At 48.5% G+C, this 23,077-nt stretch overlaps 1 protein-coding gene across 3 annotated transcripts; it reads left to right on the top strand.

Moving 5' to 3' along the window:
* Positions 1-2: 2 nt before the first annotated feature.
* On the top strand, positions 3-20,829 carry LOC106737719 (octopamine receptor). 3 transcript variants are annotated; one of them, XM_019478248.2, is made up of 5 exons: positions 3-186; positions 10,745-10,870; positions 10,959-11,273; positions 17,458-17,634; positions 19,828-20,829. In XM_019478248.2, the coding sequence occupies exons 2-5, from the start codon at positions 10,851-10,853 to the stop codon at positions 20,504-20,506; spliced, it is 1,191 nt and encodes a 396-aa protein (XP_019333793.2). In that variant the 5' UTR covers positions 3-186; positions 10,745-10,850; the 3' UTR covers positions 20,507-20,829. The 3 variants fall into 3 exon arrangements, with proteins under 3 accessions (XP_019333793.2, XP_019333814.2, XP_019333796.2); XM_019478269.2 differs by having other exon boundaries at positions 4-186; positions 10,985-11,273; XM_019478251.2 differs by lacking the exon at positions 3-186 and adding an exon at positions 187-272.
* Positions 20,830-23,077: the final 2,248 nt, after the last annotated feature.

Here is a 23,077-nt window from a genome sequence, read left to right as displayed (position 1 = left end):
GCGCGGGGCGGCGGCAGCGCGGGCGCAGGGGGCTGAGCCGAGCCGAGCCGAGCCCCGGGCCGGTCCGTCGCAGGAGCCGTGTCCCGCCTTGAGTGCCCGAGCCGGGACACGGAGGAGAGCTGGTGTATCCCGGGACAGCCATCTTGATCCGGGGACCCTGCAGACGTGCGCGCTTCTCGTCCCGCTGTAAGTCTGCGTGAAGTGTCTGAGCCTAGAGCAACAGGGCTGGGTTATCCCGGGACAGAGATCTTCCGCCTGGGATCTTCCTGGAGGTACAGGCTTCTCGTCCTGCTGTGAGACTTCATGTAATATCTGAGTTTATAGAAACAGGGCTGCGTTATCCCGGGACAAGGATTTTTATCCTGGGATCCTATAGAGCCATGGGCTCCTTGTCCTGCTGTAAGTCTGCATGAAGTGTATGATCCTATACAAGGGGGCTGGATTATCCAGACAGAGACTTTTAGCCTGGGCTCTTATAGAGGTACAGGCTTCTTGTCCTGCTGTGAGACTTAATGAAATATCTGAGTTTATAGAAACAGGGCTGGGTTAACCCGGGACAGAGATCTTTAGCCTGGGATCTTATAGAGGCATGGGCTCCTTGTCCTACTGTAAGTCTGCATGAAGTATCTGAGCCTATACAACAGGGCTGGTTTATGCTGAGACAGAGATCTTCAGCGTAGGATCTAGGCTTCTTGTCCTGCTGTGAGACTTCATGTAATATCTGAGTTTATAGAAACAGGGCTGGTTTATCCCAGGGCAGAGATTTTTAGCCTGGGATCTTATAGAGGTAAGGCTTCTTGTCCTGCTATAAGACTTAAATCTGAGTTTATAGAAACAGAGCTGGGTTATCCGTGGGCAGAGATCTTTATCCTGGGATCCTACAGAGGTACGGGCTTCTTGTCCTGCCGTGAGACTTAAAGAAATATCTGAGTTTATAGAAACAGAGCTGGTTTGTCCCGGGACAGAGATTTCTAGCCTGGGATCCTATAGGCATACACACTCCTTGCAGCGGTGGCGTTAGGGTTGTTGGGGCCCTGGGCAAGAGAATCATTTGGGGCCCCTTAGAGGCTTAATTTTGATGACCAATAAGCAAGTCAGACATTTTCAGTTTCAATTGTACTTTGGCCTATCCATGAAACTGCCATGAAAATATCTTAATACAATATTGATAATACAAATGTTCAGTGTATTTAATTTTTATTACAACTGGAGTGGAGAATATTACAACATTTTGGGGCCCCCTAAAGTGTGGAGCCCTGGGCAGTCACCTGGTTTGTCCTCCCCTAAGGCTGCTACTGCTCCTTGTCCCAATCTGAATTTTGCCCCAGGTTAATTCGAGGTTGTTGCCATGCAAGCTGTTTGCATGAACAATTGTCCCAGTGTGTTTTGATGCTGATCGATATCTAGGACAGCCCTGGATTAAGCCAGGATGAAACCAGTCCTTTTTTTTAGCCTTTGTGTCTGCTTTACAAGTCGGGAGGTGACAGGTAGTGCGTGGACCTGCTCCGAGTTCCCAGGTTAAGTTGCAGCAGTTCTTCTCCCAGCACCAAGGATGTGTGTGTCTCTGGGAGCAGGGAGCACTTGGCTGGGTGTGTGAGTAGCCGTGTGTGACCCCAGCTGAGAAGGGGAACCTTGTGCTATGGCTGGAAAGGTCATCTGGGTGAGAGGTGGTGGATTTTGAGGTATCTGCTCAGTTATCCATCAGCTGCCCTTGACTTGGGAACTGGGAAGCATGACCAGGGAAGAAAAGAGAGGTCTGAAATCTGATGCAGCTCTCAACCCCCCAGTCATTAGGGCATCAGTTCCCAGTCTGTGGCATGTGTACCACCAGTGGTACGCAGACAACCTGTCAGTGGTATGTGTTAACAGATTTATTATAATTACTTTATATGATAAAAATTTGCTGGTGGTACTTAAGGTTGTATTGTTTTAAACTGGTGGTGCGCAATCTGTCGGAGCTTGGGAACCGCTGCATTAGGGCATTTTAATTAACCATCCCTCAGGCGGGTACTGGCAGGAGCTCTAGTGTCTCCAGGCAGCAGCTCTGCACCTTTTCCCATGTTCCCCGTGACTTACGCCGGCTGTTATTTGATCTTTTCAGGTGAACTTTCAAGTATTGGCTTGAAACTAAAAAGAGTCTAAAAACAGTGGTTCTCAAATTTTTTATACCAGGACCCATTTGTAAACACCGATGGCCAGTCCTGACGCAGCGCCCCTCGCTCCCAACCTACTGCCCCCACCCCAGACCCCAGCTCCTCATTGTGTGGAGCAAGGGGTGGGTGTAGGGGACGAGGGGAGTCCCAAGCAGCCCCTCGCAGGCTGGAGCTCTGCCAGCTTGCAAGGGAAAAGTCATGGTTTCCCACGTTTTTCTCCTTTAAAGGAGAATCCACTTTTAAAGTTTGTTGATCCATTTTTAACGTTTGTTTGTGACCCTTTCATATATTCTTGTGACCCACTTTTGAGTCGCGACCCATGGGTTGAGAAACGGGTCTAAATGGCTTTGAGTCCTGGCTGTGAGAGAGACTGACTGGTGCTCTCTGCAGGCGATGCTGTGGCGGCTGCAGTCTGGGGAGGCCGTCCTGGATAGGCAGTGCATTTTGTGTCAGTGTGTTGTTAGCATGGAGGGTCTAAGCCTGACTTCTGCAGGCATAATGACTTTGCCCAGTTTGAGACCCCTGAAAAGGCGCGACTATAGAAAATGCAGAGTACATGCCCCACCAAATATCTGGGCCCTTTGAAGTGTCTCCAGCTGGGCATCTGCAGACAGTAGTCCCATTTGGAAGTGTGGGTGTTAGGTCTGGGGGTTGCCTCTGCCCTCGGCTGTTTTGCTGTAAGAACACCCTGCAGAAGCCCTACATTTCAGAGTGTTTGGTGCGGAGGGAGGAATTGATCTTTTTCTTTGTACTTTGGAATGGTTTTGGAAGGAGGGAAGAACAGCATTTCTGAGGGCTATCTTTGCTGCTTTGTAGGTGTGAGGCTGGCTGGAGATGGGAGGAGGTGTTTTGATTTGATATATGATACGTGAGTGCATGCCTCTGCAAAGCCAATAGGCACTGCCTCTCCTCTCGCTCACACGGGGATGTCACCTGTGCAGTCCTGATTCACAGTGGCAGCAGCAGGCAGGATCCAGCTCAGTGGGCTTGGAGAAGTGCAGCTATTCTTTCAGTCACCTGCGTCGCTCCTCCTGGTAAGATGGCAGACTAGCAAGTTGGCATCCCCCTGTCTAAACAGCTGAAGAGTGGGATGGCTACATCCAAGCTCCAAAATCTGCTTGGCGTGGGTGGAAGCGCCTTCTCCTTCCATCTTGGCTGCTGCTGGTGGTGCTGCCAAGGTCTAGTGCTCAGAAGGGAGAGAGAGCAGCATTGCCACAACCCAGCCTCCACCCTCTGATGGCTCCCAGCTGCTTCCTCAGGTTGGGCACTTGTGGAAAACTTTGTCTCTTTTCCTTTGGGATCCTTACAGGTACCAGAGGAGAATATTGCTAGTATAGTATTTCTGGCATGGGAGCCCCTTAAGGACCCAAGAAAGGTCAGGGCCTTATTGTTACAGGCACACACACTCGCTCTAAAAGACCATCCTCTCGCCAAGAAACTTACCCTCCAAATAGGAAAAACAGATCAAGGTTGAGCAGAGAAGCAGAAGGGAAGGTGTAATGATTTAAAGTATGTTTGCTAGGACAGCTTCTGATACATGCATTTCATTCACAGCAGATCCCTGGGGTGGCAGCAGGCTTGCAGTCTGATATTAGCCTGCACCAGCATAGTACAAAAGTGCAGAGCACTGGAACGAATAGCAGACACTGAGCTCACCAAAAAGCACACAGCCTTGGACACATTTCAATCCGCGACAAGACGATTCTAGGAAAAAGAAGAATGCATTTCTTAGAATCCCGAGGAAGCAAAATTACACACTCGGATGTGCTAATGCTAAAACTTGTATTCAGTTGGTTTGGTAGGTGGCAGAGGTTGACGGCAGATGTGTTTCTAGTATTACTCCTTTTTTAAGGTTTGTAGTGAATGGAGCCATCAGTGCTGAAACCATGGTGCTTTTCTTTTCTCTCTTTTCATCAAAAGGCATCAATTTAGACACAAAATCAGCCTTTCTTTTGGGGCTGGTTTGTTTGCTTGTTGAATAGGTTGGGCAAAATCCTGCTAGTACTTGCAGCAGTGTAAATCCAAGGAAACTACTGAAGTTGGTGGAGTTATTCCAGTCAGTGGGCATGTCTACACAAGACACTTCATGTCTGTTGGACTAATTCTACTATGCATTAGCACGACTGGCAAAAACCATGCTAATGCACAGTAGATTAGTCCAATGGCCATTAAGCGTCACTTAGAAAGCGTTCATCTGCGCTAATGCACAGTAGCGCCGATTAGTATCACATTGTTAGCATCTGTTATTGTAGATACGAAACTTAATGCGCCATAATTACAGCACATTATTGAATGTGTGGATGTGCCCAGTGATTCTTAAACAGGAAGTTGTGTAGTAGTAGCACTGTGAGGTGTGCAGGCACCTACACATGATCACAAGATAACCCCAGAGATTTCAAACAGGAATCCGGAGTGCCAGAAGCTTTCTGACCTGCGGTGGGCTTGCTGAGTTCTTTGCAACAGAGGAATTGTTTTATTCATAGATTCATAGACGTTTGGGTGAGCAGGGACCTCAGCAGATCATCGAGTCCGACCCCCTGCCTGGGCAGAAAAGAGTGCTGGGGTCAGATGAACCCAGCCAGATGCCTATCCAGCCTTCTCTTAAAGACCCCCAAGTACTATTTTTCTGTAGTCAAAAAAGGAGTGAAAGCTATAAACAGGCACTTTCTGAGGGGTGCCTTGAGTCTAAAAGGTTAACCACTGGTCTAAATTGATGCTATACAGAGAGGACAGAATCTAGCTCACCAAATCTTAAAATGCAGCGGAGCTTGTATGGCCAAAGAATATCAGTGTAACCCAGAGACATCTTCCCATCATAGAGTCTGATCCCACAGACTAACTTTTTGGGAGAAAACTCAACCCGGGGAAGGAGTTGATTTTTCCCTGGAAACATTAGGGTAGCCCCCTTCCACACCAATAATCATCCCTCGGGGGGGCAGAACAGGCACTGCTGGTTAGGAGTGTCACCTGGATGTAGTCATTCAGGGCGTAGGGGGTCACAGCCTAGGGGAGCAGGAACAAGCAGGCCGTGCTGCTGAGGTCTACAAGGGACATAAGCTGTCACCTTGGGTAGCACCATGGGCCAGGTGTGGGGGTGTAGGAAGAGGAAGCAAGGATCCAAACTGGTGTCACTATGTAAGGTACCTGGAACAGGCAGGTCAGGAGAAAAGGACTTTAAAGGACTGGGATCACAAATCAAGAGTGGGGTGGGGGGGTGGGGGGGGAGGACAGGAACAGGGGGCAGGGATCTGGACTGGTGTCACTGGACAGGAGGTCTGGAGTAGGCGTCTGACTGTACAATACTCGAGCGTGGGTGAAAGCCTAACTAAGCCACAAGCTGGTTCTCCGAGGGCAGGGGTCTGGAGCACAAGGGCCCAAGGAGCCAGCAAGGCAGTCTGGAAGCACAGGGACCTGGGATGGAGTCTGGAACCAGGGACAGATGGGCAGGAACTAGGATGAAGTCAGGAAACAGGACCAAGGGCACAGGAAACCAGGAGCGAGGAGTCAGAAGCCCAAAGCTAGGCGGGGCAGTATCTATCTTGTTGAGTAGCCTGTTGGACACTGAAAGGGCTGATGCTTAAAAGCAGGCCACTGGGGCCAGGCAGGGGGAGTTAAGTCACTAGTAGCCAAGTGACTTCAGTAGCCAGGGCCAGCTGGTGGCAAGCCTGCTGCCCTGGCCCATGACACTCCTTAGCAGAAAGAGGAGGAAAGAGGTGATGGCTGACCAGGCATGGACAAAAAAAAAGAGGGCAAAGACTCCTAGTCTGAGGGATTTCTCTTCCATGATCAAAATATGTGATGCTACTGGTTGTCAGTACTGCACACTAGTGTGTCTGCACCTCTAGCATAACGGGGGGGAAAAGCACCCCCTTGGAGCCCAAAGGCGCTCCTGAGCCTAGTGTCCCATAGGAGTCCCATGGTTAAGTGACACAAGTCTGTGTAGTTGCCAGCAGATGAGGGAATGACGCAGCTAGCATCACATTCAGCCACCTTTGGCTCCCCAGCTTTAATAACCAGGGGCCCATTTACAGCTGGGTTAGCTGGAGGGGAAGAGGGTGGTGGTGAGGGAGGGCATTTGGCACAGGTCCAGCATGTAGCCCAAACTTGCCTTTGGATTTGTAGTGAGCTGTCTTGCCACCTGCACTCTTGCCAAGGAACAATCTCCAGCCCCCTGGCAGCCAGCTAACCAGGAGCAGATTTGTTCCCAGTCAGGCATCTACAGGAGCGCTACTGCGCAGTAAGTAATTGTAAGTGGTCTAAAGCGACATGGCTCAGCACACCAGACCGCAGTGGTATCATGATTGAAGACAACTTAATGGACCACTTCCCTCTGCTTGTTAGTGTGCGGGACTCCAGGGTGTATCATTTTGCAATCACCTCACTCTCCAGCATTTGACTGGAAGAAGCTTAATGAGCCATGTCGCTTTAGACCACTCAAGGTGATTCGCTGGCACTGCAGCAAAGCATCAGGTTTGGCCAGTTGAGTCTATAGAGATGGTTCTAATTGCTGTATCAAATGTACACTCTTAGCTTGGGACTGTAATGTCTGTCTGCCTGGATTCAAATCAGAACAGCAGCTGGTTCCTATCAGTCCATTTCAGATACATCTATATTAGCACTTTCACATACTACATCATTTTTATATACCATGCAACGGTCCTTGTACCAAAAGGGAGAAAGTCATGTTTTCTTAACAGCTGACTTGCATTTATATTTAGCCTTAAAAGACGTAGTTCTTGTATATCTTTTTTTCAGAGTCCTGACCTAATGTACATCCCCCTCCCTCCCCTCTAAAAAGTACAACAGCGGGTGTGTCTACTGCGCAGTAGTGTACTTTACTATGCAGTGTGTGTGTCTACACGTGCACACACTTACTGCACAGTAAACCTCACTAATCATGAGAAATTTGCTTCCCGCAAATGCAAGTAGCAAATTTGCTTGCAATTACTTACTGCGCAGTAGCGCTCCTGTAGATGCCTGACTGGGAACAAATCTGCTCCTGGTTAGCTGGCTGCCAGGGGGCTGGAGATAGTTCCTTGGCATGAGGGGCTGCCTGCTGCTGGGGCGGGCTCTGCCACTGGAGCCCAGGCAGGGATTATGTCCCCCTGCCCGGGTAGTAGAGAGCTCCAAGCCCCCTGCTCCGAGATCGCAATGAGGGAGTCACAGTCATGGGGCCAGCGCTGGGAGATCCTTATCCACAACTGGGGGCTGGGGCTGGGAGCTGAGGATCTCCCAGCACAGGTCCCATGACTGCAGAGCTGGTGCTGGACATAAGGATTTCCCAGTCCCCTACTCCCTGACTGTAATGGCAAAGCGGGGGCTGGAATATAAGCAGGGGCTGGGGAGCTTGTTCCCTGCCCAGCTCCATGATTACAGAGCTGGGCAGGGAACAGGGTCCCCAGGCTGTTCCCCACTCAGCTCCACAATCACGGAGCTGGGTGGGGAACAGGCTCCCCAGCCCTCACTCCACGATCATGGAGTGGGGGCTGGGAACTGTTCTGGTCAGGGGCAGCTCCCAGCCCCATGACCCAGTTGGGTGATAGAGACACAAGGCTTGGAAAGAGCTGCAGGGCTGAGGTAGGTCCCAGACCCCTGCCCTGATCTCTCAGCGGAGCAGTTAGCAGCAAGCTAGCTGCTAGCTGCCCCACTGGAGGATTGGGGTAGGGGGCTGGGATCTGACCCTCTCCTGAAGCTCTTTCCAAGTCCTCTGCCCCTGATCAGGGAGCCTGGGCCAGGACCTCCCTGCTGCCAGGCCAGGGAGACATTGTCCCTGCCCCAGCAGCAGGCTGCCATTAGCAGTAAATCTAAATCGTGTAGCATTCCTTGCCTGGGAGCATTTACTCGCGAGTACTTTGCTCACAAGTAAACTGTTCCTGCATCAAATGCATGTGTAGATACACCCTGTGTGAGAAAGAAATGAGTTCACTTGATGGTGCTACATTTTAATTAGTTTGATTCTGCATGGTAGAAAAGACAGTGTGCTAAAGTAGCTACTGATACATTTAGGCTGGAAATTAGAAGAAGGTTTCTAATTTTTCAAGGCAAGAGATCTTGGAATAACCTTCTAATTAGAGTAGTGGGGCAAAAACCTAATTAGTGTTAAGATGGACCTTGACTTACCTACAAAAGTGATTGTGTAATGTGGTTGCCTCTAGTAGCAGGGTGTGGAGTCTCTAATCCAGAAGGTCTCCTCCACTCCTACCTTCTTAGACAGGGACAGGGTCTGACTTAGTCCCCTTAGCTCCTCAGCAGATGCTTTGTCATGATTAGAACTGGTTGAAAAAAATTGATAGAGCCATTTGTATGTGTCAGGATGGTCGAGTGGTCTGAAGTGCCAGACTCAAGACTCTGTCTTCCCTTCTAATGGGTGTTCTGGTCTCGGTATGGAGGCGTGGGTTCAAATTCTACTTCTGACATGCCTTTATGGACAGGAGCCTTCAGTGTGATGCTGTGGCTAATAAAGCAAGTGAAATGCTGGCTTGCACTCATAGATGCTTCTTGAGCAAGTCCTGGGATGTCATTCTCCTGTTGTACTTGGCTTTGGTGAGGTCACAGCTGGAGTACTGCATCCAGTTTTGGGCTCCACAATTAAAAAATGTGGATGTGGAGATGTGGAGAAGCTTGAGAGAGTCCAGAGGAGAGAGACATGCATGATCAGAGGTCAGGAAAACAGACTGTATGATGAGAGGCTGAGAGCCATGGGACTTTTCAGCCTGGAAAAGTGCAGGCTCAGGGGTGATCTGGTGGCCGCCTATAAGTTTATTAGGGGCGTTCACCAGGCTCTGGGGGAACGTCTGTTCACCAGAGCTCCCCAAGGGATGACGAGGTCGAACAGTCACAAACTCCTGCGTGACCGATTCAGGCTGGACATAAGGAATAACTTCTTTACTGTCCGAGCTCCCAAGGCCTGGAATAGACTGCCATCAGAGGTGGTTCAAGGACCTACTTTGAATGCCTTCAAGAGACATTTGGATGCTTATCTTGCTGGGATCCTATGACCCCAGCTGACTTCCTGCCCTTTGGGTGGGGGGCTGGACTCGAAGATCTTACGAGGTCTCTTCCAGCCTGAATGTCTATGAAATCTATGAAATTTCCTGTTAGAAAATACAGGTTCATAGGAATCCATTTTTTTTCACAGAATCACATCTGTTTCCACCAGATCCTCAGTGGAAAAGGCAGGGTAGAAATGCTATAGACTGAAGTTAGTCTATAAGATACATATCAGGTTTCAGCAGCCTGACCTGCCTTCTCCTTATCCCCTGACTCAGCTTTGGTGTGGACCCTTGCTCCCCTGAGCTTGCCTGCTCCTCATCCCCTCGCCTTTGACCTCCCCTATGCCCTCAACATGATGGCTGAACGTGAAGCTCCAGCCTTCTGCCTCACTGCTTAGTGCAGAGATGCTTCTGAATGGTTTTTGACTCTCATTTTTGTTTCCATGTGCTCAAAAATCATACTCAGGAATTTGGGGTTGGAATGTTTGTCCATAGGAGAAGTACCAGTTTTTCAAAACGGGACAAAAATCTATTCAATTTTCATTTCTAGACAAAAACCTTTAGGATTCAAACAACAACCTGGCAGGTTGCCATAGGTGCAGGATTCCTACCACCCCCAGCTCTTGGGATAGCTGGTTCTTCTGCATGCCTGACTACTGGGACAGCTGGTTTCATGGGCTGTCTGGCACTTGGGAGCTGCCTTTGGAGTTGGATGCGAGAGTCCCCGCTCCCAAGCTGCAAATCTCTCCATTGCTAGAGTGGCCAGAGTTTCCAGCTCCAACAGGTGGAATCCTGTTTTAAAAGGATTAGAAATATTTCATTTAAAAACTTGACATTTTTGGTCATTCTGTTTTGTAAGGAATTGTTTTTTTCATTCCAGGTTGGAATAAAAATGGCATCACCTTCCTCTGCCTGACTCAGAATGCTAGTTTTAATAAAGCATATGCATTTTTTTTAGTTTTGGCTCTCTTTTTCATTTTACTTCATTCTGGCTTCATCATTATTGTAGTGACTTTATGTAGATTGTCTCATCATCGGGGAAATAATGACTCCCTGTTTCTGAATTAAGTATTTTTTGGAATTTCTTTCCATAGCAAATTTCAACTTCTTATTTTGATAAAGAATGAAAAAAATAACTTATTTTTTCAAAATGTCTCTCAGGATGGAAATTCCATATTCAGGCTAACTTAAATCACCCTTTTGTGGGGAAAGAGGGCAACCGTCATTTTGACCATGACTGGAAGCTGAACTAGGGAGCTCTAGATACTTGTACGAACTTTTCTAGCTGGAGCTAAAGAAATAAGTTGCATGGCTGTGAATATCCTCTTTGACTTGCCTACAGAAGAGGACATGCAGTTATACTGACCAGAGAGCTACATAAGTATACAGCCAATGCAGAAAACATTGCCTGCCTATAGGATGAAAAAAGATAAAAATAAGACAATATTTTTCTTGCTCATCACAATGTTTTGCTTTAGGTGAGGGGCATTTTGCAAAGCTGCTTTAAAGCTTGATGCCCATGGCTGGCTTGCTTTCCCAGCTCTCAGTGCTTTCCCCCCAGCATCAGCCTTCACCTAATGATGTGCTTTTCATTCACAGGAGAGCTGTTAATTGTCACGATGGATTTCAGTCGGTGCGGGTGCCTTTGTAATGTTCCCATCGGGATTACAAACACTCCTTACGAATCGGCAACAATGACACCGTGATGGCAGATTACGCAGCAGGGTGCGTGGGTTTCCTCTTAAGTGAATGAAACATAATTATTGTTTCCTGCTTCCCTTTCATCAACCTGGACTTCATTTTTGCTTTAAAGGTCTTGTTCCCTCATCTCTGCTCCAGGTCTCAGTGGTCAGAAGATGCCGGTGGACAAAAATGAATCTTTGCTCTCTAACTCCTCCTCCGTGGCCTCCTCCTTGGTCAGAGCAGATGGCAACTGGACTGGGATCGGTCTCCAGGAAGTGGCTATTGGCCTGATCCTAACCCTGATCGATGTAATCACTTTGCTGGGGAATACGGTGGTGTTTATCTGCCCCGTGGTGGAGAAGAGGCTACGCACCGTCACTTACATGTTCATCATGTCCTTGGCCATGGCAGATTTCCTTGTGGCTTGTCTGGTCATGCCTTTTAGGTAAGAGCTCCTGGTGCGGTTAGATCTGATTTCCGTGTACCGGCATGATGCCCGTCGTGACACCGCACAGAGCACATACTATGTGAGACAATAAAGTCTAGTGACGTACAGTACCTGGGCTGTACCCATGTCTCAGTTTCCCCACCTAGAACATGGGAATTAATGATGCTTACGCCCATAGACCACTCATGTTTCTTGGGCATTTAAACCCAAGACAACTACAGAAGTCAGCAGGAGTTTTGGGGGCTCAAGGAATGCAAGACCAGGCCTACACTTCATCCCACCAACAAATGTAACCATTGTTTCCCAGTAGCGTAGCTAGAAGTGGGAGGGCAGTGCACCGGCCCTGGGGGCTGCCCTGGAAGGGGCACCAGAATAGAGGCTTCCCGGAAAGGCTGTGCTACAGTGGTGGTGACTGCAGCAGTTGGGTCTAGGGACCCCGTTGCACCTACCTGCTGCAGCGGGTGCTCCTCTGGCCACCAGGTTCCCCTCTGCCCATTGCCACCAGCAGCAGCAATCAGCAGCTGTTGGTGGTGAGGAAAGTGGTGGTGGCAGCTGCAGTGGGGGAACGTGAGTGTCCACTAAGTTTGGGAAATGGTGGCCCAGGGCATAAGCTTTGCTAGCTAAACCTCTCTTGTTTCCAATCAGACTGGAGCTACTGTTAAAGTAAAATCATGGACCAGCTAGCTTTATTATTTCTGGAACTGATAGCAACTCTTCTGAAGTCAGTGAAGTTCATAGATTCATAGATGCTAGGGTTGGAAGGGACCTCAACAGATCATCGAGTCCGGCCCCATGCCTAAGCAGGAAAGAGTGCTGGGGTCAGCTGACCCCAGCCAGACACCTATCCAAAACCAGTTAAACCAATATAAAATCATTGTGAGAACAGAATGTGACCCCGCAGAATTTAGAAAAACTACTTACCTGTTTAACGGCACCTGGATTCTTACATCTGAAATGCAACTGCAAAGATTACATTGTTCTTTTTATTTTTATCCCAACAGCATCAGCTTTTGCATTTCTTTCAACTCAATCCAAATGCCTCTGGATTTTGGAGGAGGGTGACTGGCAGGTTTTTGGGTTTTTTTGCAAAAGAATTATTTTACCTCAGTCACTTATTGACATAAAAGGATAATCTCTGTAACTTCCAACTGTCTGGATCGCTGAGTGCTGATTTATATATTGAAGATTTAGGGAGTCTTTTGCTATTTAAAGCTGGCTGCAGTGAGAAGGCAAATAAGAACTATTTCATTTCAAGGATTTCTTTTCCTTGTATTTAGTCTGTGCTTTTGCTGGTGGTGACGAATTCAGGGTTATAACTATAGACACCAGGCTAAAAGATTAAGCAGGGACAAAGCCAATAACTGTAAATCTTTTGAGCCGTTTTCTGAAAATGGCAGCATTTCCCTGCCTCTGGGGTGCGTTGTGAGGATAAATCTTCTTGCAGTCCACTCTGGCTGCATTGAGCCGCTCTGGTGATGTGTTTAAAATAGCCATAAAACTGCCCTTAGTGGCTTGTTAAACTGGAAATGGAGATGATTTGGGTCATCACAGCGACACAGCCACAGCCTGCGAGTGAATCTGATCTTTTAATTTAAGTTTAAACCCTGATTATGTAAGAATTAAGGTGCCCATATGTAACAGTAATAGTGTGTTGGAAGGTCACTAAAGATGGAAACAAAACCTTGCTTTTGGAGGAAAGCGAAACATGCCTTTTACAATGGCAGCGCCTGACTCTTCTAGTTCGGAAACTTTCAGTGCAGGTTCCAAAATCATCCTTGACTCTGCTCCTGGGTCCCTATCCACCTTCCACTGTCACCTGTTGCTATGCAAGCTTGTTTCTGCTTTGTTGAATATAGGAAGTCCTACAGCATAACCTGTTTATAGCATGATCATTCACATCCAGGCATTGAGCTCATGAGGCCATTGCCAGTGACTTCCCTGGGAGTTGTATCTGGGGATTTGTATCCTCTGCACGGATGTCTTTGTTATGCATTAAAGTGGGAGAATTGTCAGAGTACATTGGGATAGAGACTGTGTGCCGGACAGGGATCACAAATGTGTCAGCAGCCAATTCACCCCAGACTGAAGACAGTCAGTTGCTGGGGGCGCTGGCTGGAAGAAGAACAGGAACCCGTAGATGAGACAGATGGAGAGACGCCAGTTTTGTGGGTTCTGCCAGGGCTTAGATGCGAGTGAGATGTCAAGCTGTCCAGCTCTGTCTAGTCATGCCCAGGAGTGGTTCAGATGGAGAAAATCTTAATGCTGAAAATTTAGGGTCCTTCAGATTCCAGGTGCCTCTAGGGTTAAGCAGCACCTGAAGTTTGCAGATGACACAAAGCTATGGGGAGATGTGGACACGCAGGAGGGCAGGGAACAGCTGCAAGCAGACCTGGACAGGTTGGACAAGTGGGCAGAAAACAACAGAATGCAATTCAACAAGGAGAAATGCAAAGTGCTGCACCTAGGGAGGAAAAATGTCCAGCACACCTACAGCCTAGGGAATGACCTGCTGGGTGGCACAGAAGTGGAAAGGGATCTTGGAGTCCTAGTGGACTCCAAGATGAACATGAGTCGGCAGTGTGACGAAGTCATCAGGAAAGCCAATGGCACTTTATCGTGCATCAGCAGATGCATGACGAATAGGTCCAAGGAGGTGATACTTCCCCTCTATCGGGCGCTGGTCAGACCGCAGTTGGAGTACTGCGTGCAATTCTGGGCGCCGCAATTCAAGAGGGATGCGGATAACCTGGAGAGGGTCCAGAGAAGGGCCACTCGTATGGTTAAGGGCCTGCAGACCAAGCCCTACGAGGAGAGACTAGAGAAACTGGATCTTTTCAGCCTCCACAAGAGAAGGTTGAGAGGCGACCTTGTGGCTGCCTTTAAGTTCATCACAGGGGCACAGAAGGGTATTGGTGAGTATTTATTCACCAAGGCGCCCCCGGGGGTTACAAGAAACAATGGCCACAAGCTAGCAGAGAGCAGATTTAGACTGGACATTGGGAAGAACTTCTTCACAGTTCGAGTGGCCAAGGTCTGGAACGGGCTCTCAAGGGAGGTGGTGCTCTCCCCTACCCTGGGGGTCTTCAAGAGGTGGTTAGATGAGTATCTAGCTGGGGTCATCTAGACCCAGCACTCTTTCCTGCTTATGCAGGGGGTCGGACTCGATGATCTATTGAGGTCCCTTCTGACCCTAACATCTATGAATCTATGAATCTGACATGGAGATTTCAGCACTGAAAATGTGGACTTGATTGGAGTTTAAATACCTGCATCCTTTTGTGGATGTGGGTTTGTGCCTCAGCTTTCAAACTGTAAAATGGGGGTAGCAGCACCCCCCGCCTCTAAATGTGTTACAGTCTGGGAGATACTCTGATAATATGCTAATGAGGGCCATGGAAAGATCAATGTATGCGTACAGCACCGCATGGTGAGGGCTTGATCCTGACTGACAGCTCTAGATGGGTCTGTTACACATGCAGTGCTCTTAGTGCACATAGCTTTCTGCAGTGTTAGAGCAATCATAGCCTTGAAAAGTACCTGTAATTCATAGTAATTAGACCCAAACCAGATGTTATGGAGGAAAAAGCACCTCCAAGAATTGTCTCCCTCCCTGCTTTCTAGAAGGCAGCACCGAGGGAACTGCCATGGTCCGTGCAGCTGCTTCAGTCTTAGCGCAAAGTGATTATGGAGCTGTATAGTTTCGAGGTAGAAGAGAATTAAGCCTCATGCAAGTAGGTAATTGTTTGCCTTCCCATAAAATCAGTCCAAGAGTTATTTCAGGAGCAGTGAAGGAGTTATATAAAGCTGGTAAAAGTAGGAAGAAGTAAATTGCATGCAGTCAAGAGCTATAGCAACAGCATATGGTACTTAACCCTTTGTATTCCTGCCACCAGCTTGGTACCTTCCTTACTGGTCAGCAGGGATCCTGGCTTTCTCTGCGTAAAAATTGCAAATTCTCTGATTAAACCCGCCGAAAGCTATGTTTTTCCATGATTAAAATGAAATGCCACTATATCTCTATATAGGTATCAGTTGAACACAATGTTTTATTAATATATTTACAATTTTAAAACAATCTGGAAGCCTACCAGTGCCTGAATAATAAATAATAATAATAATAATATTACTGTATTATTTACTATAATAACATCAATTCTAAATACCTATAAATTTTGGCATTAGATTTTGGGTTTTTTATCATGGAAAATCAGAGCTCTTTGCTCACCAGGATGAGAGTTCAGCTGCAGCTGTCCTGCCCACGCTTTGTGGCACTGAGTAGCCCTGATGTGTCAGTGCCCTGCCCATGCCATTGCCTCTCACTCCCAAGCCACAGCCCCCAGCCCTGCTGGTGCCTCTCCCTCTCCACCCACAGCCCCTTGGCCCTGCTGCTGCCCCTCACTTCCCAGCCACAGCTCCCAACCCCCACCCCCCAGCCCAGCCGGAGGGGTTCCCCAGCTGCCAGGGCTATAGGGACCTGGGTCTGCAGCCCCTGCAGCAGCACCTGAGCCCTAGTTGTTGCCTGCAGGAGGCAGCAGCAGGTGCTGTGGCAGAGCAGAGCTCAGATCCCCGCTCCCCCATGGGCAGCACGGCCAAAGCGGAGCCCATCTGGGGCGGGGGGCAAAGCAAGCTGCCCACTGTGGGCTCAAGCTCCCTTCCCTGCAGCCCTTCCCTGGGGCCTCTTGGCCCTGCAGATGGGACCCGGCACAGCAGGGCAGAGCAGGGCTGGGTGGGGAAGCTCAGTGCTGCCCTGGCACAACTCCGCGCCAGCACCCCTGCTGCTGCTGGGTGGGCAGGGGCACCTTGCCATGGCAACACAAAAGTCCTAGTGGTGGCAACAAGCTCCCCCTCCCGGTCCCACTCTGCCACGCCAGGTCCTGCCCACTGGGCCACAGAGGCCCCAGGGGAGGGCTGCGGAGCGGGGAGCCGAAGCCCGTGGAGGACAGCCTGCACCTGATCCCACCTCATGCACAAATCTGGGGGGCACATGCCCCCCCATGCCCCTTCTTGGAGTGTGCACAGCAGCAGGGAGCCAGCTGCATTCCCCCCATCCAACAAGCTCCCTGTGGCTCCATCCTGCTCCCCACCTAGGCCCTGTGGCTGTGCATGCTGACCCTGGGCCCCACGTGCTACCCAAGCTGAGCAGCACCCACAGCTCCAGCCCCACTTAACTCCCTCCCTTCCTCACTGCGGGGGCCTCAACTCCACCCCACCCCGCGGCCAGACTTATCTGCGGGAGCTGCTCTCCAGGCTGCCTGGCGGCCACATGTCTGTGTACACGCGCACGTGCACATGGCACCCCCTGCTTGACTGCCCTCCTCCCGCTGCCCCCGCCCCTTGCAGGCTGGGACTCTGCCTGCCTGCAAGGGGAAACCCACCGCTTCCCACATGTTTCTCCTCTAAGGAAGAAAACCTGGGTTTTCCTCCTTAAAATGAGAAAATCCAGGTGTTACCATATTTTTCCATGGTGAACAGAAAGCCCGGATCCCTGCTGGTCAGTCTTTTGTTACAGCTCCTTTGACTTTACTGGCAATGATTTGATACAGGGACGTATTTTTCACAGACGTATTTGCCTCAGCAGAACATTTAATGTGCTAATTCAGTGATGCTAAACATTTTGGCCAGATAGGCAGCGTCTGGTTTGTCCATGAGCTGGATCCAGGATGTGATCCTGATCTGGCATCTGGAGTGATCATGGCAGGCCCCCATCCAGCTGTGAGGGGAGGAAGGGACGGAGGGAGGGGACAGCCTGGCCTCACCCAGCCCTGCGGGGGAGAGGGGGAATGGCCCAGCCGGGAGGGGTGAAGGTGGAGGATGGGCATGGTCTGGTCCCAACCCACCACGTGGGGCTTGGGAATTTGGCAGTGGTGGGGACTGTATTAATTACTACTGCTCCGATGACACCAAATGTCCTGATCTGTAAGGGGCCCTGTGGGCCAGGTACCATGACTCTGGAGGTCATATTTGTCTCACGAGCTAGAGTTGAGCACCCGTGTGCTAAACAATGAGAACGGGCCTTATAGTTTGAATTTTGCCATGTGGGACCTCTGCTTCAGTACCTCACCAGCCAGGCTTGGCATTCACGTTGCTTTTGGGTAAGCAAAGTCCTTGAAAGCAAATAAGCATCCTTCCCAGATATCTACCTAACCATGTTCTTTGTGCATCCTCACCGCCCCCTCCCCAGTATAATTTATGAGGTGACAGGGATGTGGCTGTTCGGGAAGCTGTTCTGCAAAGTGTGGATCTCCTTTGATGTCATGTTCTGCACGGCGTCCATCGTTACCTTGTGCTTTATCAGCCTGGATCGATACTGCTCCGTGGTGACCCCCTACCATTATTCGAAGAGGATGTCACGTGGCAGGTGAGTGGACTGACTCCTCTAATGACTGTGGAGGGGAGAGGAGGCTCCAGGCTCTGACAGATGCTCACAGTTGCCAGGGTTTATTGACTGGAAGCTAAAATGTTGCTGGGCATTTAACACAGCCACAGGAGTGCCTCTGGTCTTATGATTCAAATAGGAACTGAGCATTGCAGGTGGTAAGACAGAAGAATTCCAAGGTGAGGATGAAGAGGAAGGATGGTCCAGTGTTTCGATGCTAGCTGGGGGCTTAGGCTCAATTCCTTACTCTCCCATAAACTTGTGTGCGCTGTTGGGCAAGTCATTTGGGGTACGGGCACACAAACGTGGACTTGCTGTAGAGTACAAGAGGTGGAGCTTTACTGCATGTTGCCTGTGTGCACTCTTACCCCGTGCTAAGTGGAAGCTACATTGCAGTAGCTTAGTCCTCAATGCGAAAGGGTCAGAGTGCACACATGGGCAGTTGCTGCGGATGGAGCAGTTGACATGCAGCGAATCCTGCCCCACTTTCACCCTGTGTTATATTGTTTTATATCTCACTGTGCCTCCGATCCTCATCTCTTAAGCTGAGGATAAGAGCACTTCTCTGTGTGTGGATAAATACATTAACGTAAGCGTGGAAGCACTTGGGTATTACAGTAATGCAAGCTGTGCTAGCGTGTACGAGATCAGCACTCAGGTCAATGGCCTCGATAACATTTCATTGATAACCACACCCAGTCGGGCTCCTCTGAAGTGCCCAACCACTTCCATGTTCTCCCTTGGCTGTCTGATCCACATTCAGCATGGACCATGGCAGCCCCCAATAAGCCATTTGCAGCCAGCTCTCAAAATCGGATCAATACAGATAAAAGGATGTTTGCACCACTTAGAGCCTCTGTGCTGCACTATTTTTTTTTTTGAGGATGATCTAGGGGAGAGTTGCATGAAGATGCACATCCAACCTAGCTTGGGTGCCCTTCTGTGGATGCCTCTTTTGAATTCATGGACATGTTTAAAAATATAATTGGCTCACAGTAAATTTCTGTCTGCGATACCTGCCCCCGGGCACAAGGGACACCCTGCACGCCCTTTGCATTTCAGGAGGGAACTGCATCAAAGAGGAAATAACCCCCAGAAAAATGTAGGTAGTGATACCGTCACTGTCCTGATCTAGTAGCACCACCAACACGGCAATTAGCTTTAAGTTCCCATGACAGCTCCATTGGAAGCCCATACACAAGGGCTGCTGAATGGGGAGAGCGGGAGTAAGCACCTTCCTAATGCCCTGGCCCTGCCATCTTGCAGTCAGTCAATTTGTACTTGCCTCTCCAGCAGGATTAGAGCTACAGCCGGTAGCAGGACTCTTGTGTCCAGTTTTTTTAAAATTTTTAATCATTTACATTGAGAATGGGAAGTGGGGGGTCACTCCAGGGCTCTTGGTAAACTGAGGCAAAGGGTCATAAGACTTTTTGAGGACATTTTCACTGCAGTCACAGCCTTGTCTGCACCTCACGTGAACAAAACCAAGCTAGCTTTGAACTACCTGGCTGTGGTACTGCTGTAACATAAGACTTCAGTGCTGCCTAGCCCCCTCCTCCTCCCAGCTCTGTGTGCATGTGTGTACACCTGTGTGTTCAGGGGAGGGGTGGAGGGCCAAGGGAGAAGTCCTGAATGAGCACCATATTGCTACGGTACACAGACTGCTATAATACCAGGGTTAACCCATTTAAACTAGTTCAGTACAGCTACAGAGGGTGCATCTACTGCAGTGTAGACAAATCAGCTAGCTGAGATCATCCTGTATCTAATCCCTAGATCCAAATGCAACAAGCTTTGAAGATGATCTTGTTTGGTGCTAAATACTGCAAAGAAGGTTTCTCTCTTTTTTACCTCTTCAAAGACCTTCAGGGCCACTGATTGATGATGCCTGCCAGGGCTGTCATGGAGAGTGTTTAAAAAACAATGTTTAAAAAAAATAAAATAAAATCATGGCATAATATATCTTGAAAAGCACCAGAAATACAATCAACTTTCATCTTTGTAACAACCAAGTTTTTTTTTTCTTTCTTCTTTGTTTTGTCATCCTTTTTTGGAAGCAAACACCCGGTGTGGCCTTGCACTGAGTTTGCAAACTCTTTTAAGATCTGGGATTTTTTTAAACTGTCATCCTTCAAATAAGAACTCACTTGTGCCCCTGTGCTCTTCCATTCCTAGGTGCATTGTGATGACTTGCATGGTCTGGGTGTACTCCTCCCTCATTTCCTTTCTTCCCATCATGCAAGGCTGGAATGAGATCCCTGGCGTAGATTTTGATGCTGGCAGAGAGTGCATCTTTGTCACCAACTGGACTTTTGCCATCGTCGCTTCTGCCCTGGCCTTTTTTGTCCCCTTCATGGTCATGTGCAGCATGTATTTCTTCATCTATCGAGCGTCACGGCTCAAAGCTACCCGCATAGTCTCGCAGGCCCTTGAGATTCACTACCACCCCAACAGCAAGCGGCCGAACAATCTACAGCTGGAGAACAAAGCCACTCGGACAATTAGCATCATCATCTCGGTCTTTATACTGTGCTGGTTACCGTACTTTGTCCTGAATGTATGGCTAGCTGCTAAAGGGGCTGATTCCACCAGCTCGGTCCTGGCTGATACCTTTAAGATCATAACTTGGCTGGGTTATTGCAATTCTACCATTAACCCCATGCTCTATGCTTTCCTGAATCGGGACTTCCAGCGGGCTCTGAAGAAGCTACTTTTCTGCAGGCGCAGGTCTCAGGTGGACATTGGAGAAGACATGGTTTCAATAGCCACCTTTACTAAGACTGCTCAGGACCTGGAGTACAGCATTAAAGTGCCATTGTCTTCTGGAACCCTGAAAAACAAGACAAAGCAGTAAGAGGTCCAAGCTGTTTATTGCAGGATGCGACCGAAAGCACGCAGAGTGACTGGAGAGCATTTGGGTGGGGGTGGGAAATTTATTCATTGAACTATTTTCATTTTTGGGTGCATATTACAAATCAACTGGCTTTGATTTGTGTGAAATGCAAGGAATGATAATGCCATTGTTATTTCATGCTCTTTTGTGCTTAGCACAAAACTAGTAGCGCGTGGGAAAACAGGAAAAGACCTTGGCCTCCCCGCTAAACTCTCCATAACCAATTGGGCTATTTTGCATTAAAAATTACTATTCATTAAAATAAATTATTGGGGTTCCATGGAGTTTCTTCTGGGTGTTGTTTTAGGTCTTTATTAAGGATTTGGATGTCAAAAGAGAACTCCCTGATGAAGGGTGCAGATGGCAAAACTCAAAACACTCGGGAGGACAGGATTCAAATTCAAAAGAATCTCCATGGATTGGAAAACTAGATAAAAATGAATTTGGCAAAGACAAATGTAAGGTGCTACATTTAGAGAAGAAAAACAGAGTGCAAAAAGCCAGAATGGGAAATAACTGGCTGGGCAACGGTGTTGCTGAGAAGGATCTGAGGGTTTTGGTGGATCACAGATTCAACCTGAGTCAGCAATGTGATCCAGTGACATTAAAAAGAAATGCCTTAACAAGCATTGCACAGAAGATACAAGGGGTGATTGCTCCACTCTGCTTAGTGTTGGTTAGGCCTCAGCTGGAATATTGTGTGCAGTTCTGGGCTCCACATTTTAAGGATGTGGAGAAACTAGAGAGGATCCAGAGGCAAGTGACGATGATAAAGGGGTTGAAATGTAAACCATACCTGATTCTTTCCCATCTGTCTTCATGCATTTAATTGGAGGAGACTAAGGGTTGGGCACTTGGTAGCAATTTTTGAATATTTGAAAGACTACTGCAAGTGGGAAGACACAAAGCAATGGGTTGAAACTGCAGTAAGAGATTTGGATTAAATCGGGAAGGGGGAACCTTCCGTAACTGTAAGAAGAGTAGGAAATGGAACAAGTGGCCCAGGGAACTTGTGGGATCTCTTTCATTCCAGGTTTGCAAGAGCATTTGTTGTATTTAGGACCAGCTCATTTGTGCAGCAGGTTGGACTAGATGACCCTTGAGGTCTTTTCCAACTCTACAATTCTTTGACTCTTCCTACAAAGTGGGGCATCTGCACATGCACTTTACTATGGAGTTGACTAATTAGTGCTGCAATAAAGTATCACCAGCTACACATGCAGCATTATTAGGCCAGAGTAAACTAATTAACTCTGCTGTAGGATAGTACTGCCCGATACAAGTACTATCCTATGGTGGAGTTATTTAGTGCACCACAATGCACATGTAGATGGTGACTGGGGATGGGTGGGGCACAAGTGTGCTACAATGTGGGGATCTGTCTGCTGGTTAGCCCCACCCTGGAGCACCTTCGTACCCCAGCAAGCCCCTCCGCAGTATGCTGAGCTGGGCAGAGCAGCTCTGTTCTGGTCAGCTGACCCCCCCCCCCCGGCTCCCTACCAGCCAGGACTGCACCGCTCAACATGCTGCAGTCCAAGTCTCATGTGTAAATGTTGTGCCCAGGAGCAGTAAGTTGTGGCATGAACTGCACTGGAGTTTATTTGGGAGCACTAATTTCATGTGTAGATGCACCCAGTGATGTGTTCACATAGAAAAAAAACTTGATAAAACCAATATGAATTGTGTTGTTTTTAGCTTGGGCATGTACTAACACTGAATATGGGTGGAACAGCACATGCACTTCACAGCAAGTCAGTACAGCCCACATTCAGCAAAATCCACTTGATTCAGTTTCAGTGCAACTACTCATGTCAGAGCACATACATGGGGTTTTGCAGGATTTAGTCCCGAGTGAAATCTGCTCCAGTGCAGAAAGCCAGCGCACACACCAGGTACTGCTTCCAACAACTTCAGCAGTGGCTAGGTCTGGGGCCATCTCCGCACAAGCCTGAATTTCACCCCAGTTGTCTTCAGATATATAAAGTTGAAAACTATAAACTTTCAAAACTCAGTTGAAACCTGGAGGATACCAGAGCCATGCTTCATAAGGACTGCATACAGGTAGGGGAAATGGTCTTAATGTACAGAAATTGTGTGCATTCTCTTTGTAAATGTGAACTATTAGTGAGTCCAGGCATTGTTCTTCTGTGCTGTCTCTGAGGAGACTTGTCATGTTTAATATGTAAATAGAACTTACCATGCCCCGAGACCTTTGCCAGCTATTTACATACAGAAGAGACGGGAGAAAACCAGAGTAAGATAAAATATTCATCTAGAAAACTCATACAGCATGTCACTGAGGAGATTCAAAGGTGTACAAGAGAGACCAGACAGGCAGATGAGAAATGCAAGGCAGCAGTTCTAACATGTTACAGAACCACTGCTATGGAAAGACGCAGCTGCTGAATTATCAAGAGTATTTAAGTTGACCAGACTTGGACGGTAACAAAATCTTGCTGGTATGAGGACTGAAACATGCTGGTGATCACAAGCCGCTAAGTGAACCTTCCCCCGTGCACTTACTAGCTGGAT

This window comes from Alligator mississippiensis, chromosome 2 (assembly GCF_030867095.1).
Source record: "Alligator mississippiensis isolate rAllMis1 chromosome 2, rAllMis1, whole genome shotgun sequence".
Taxonomy (NCBI): domain Eukaryota; kingdom Metazoa; phylum Chordata; order Crocodylia; family Alligatoridae; genus Alligator; species Alligator mississippiensis.
This window is presented reverse-complemented; position numbering and strand designations above follow the sequence as displayed.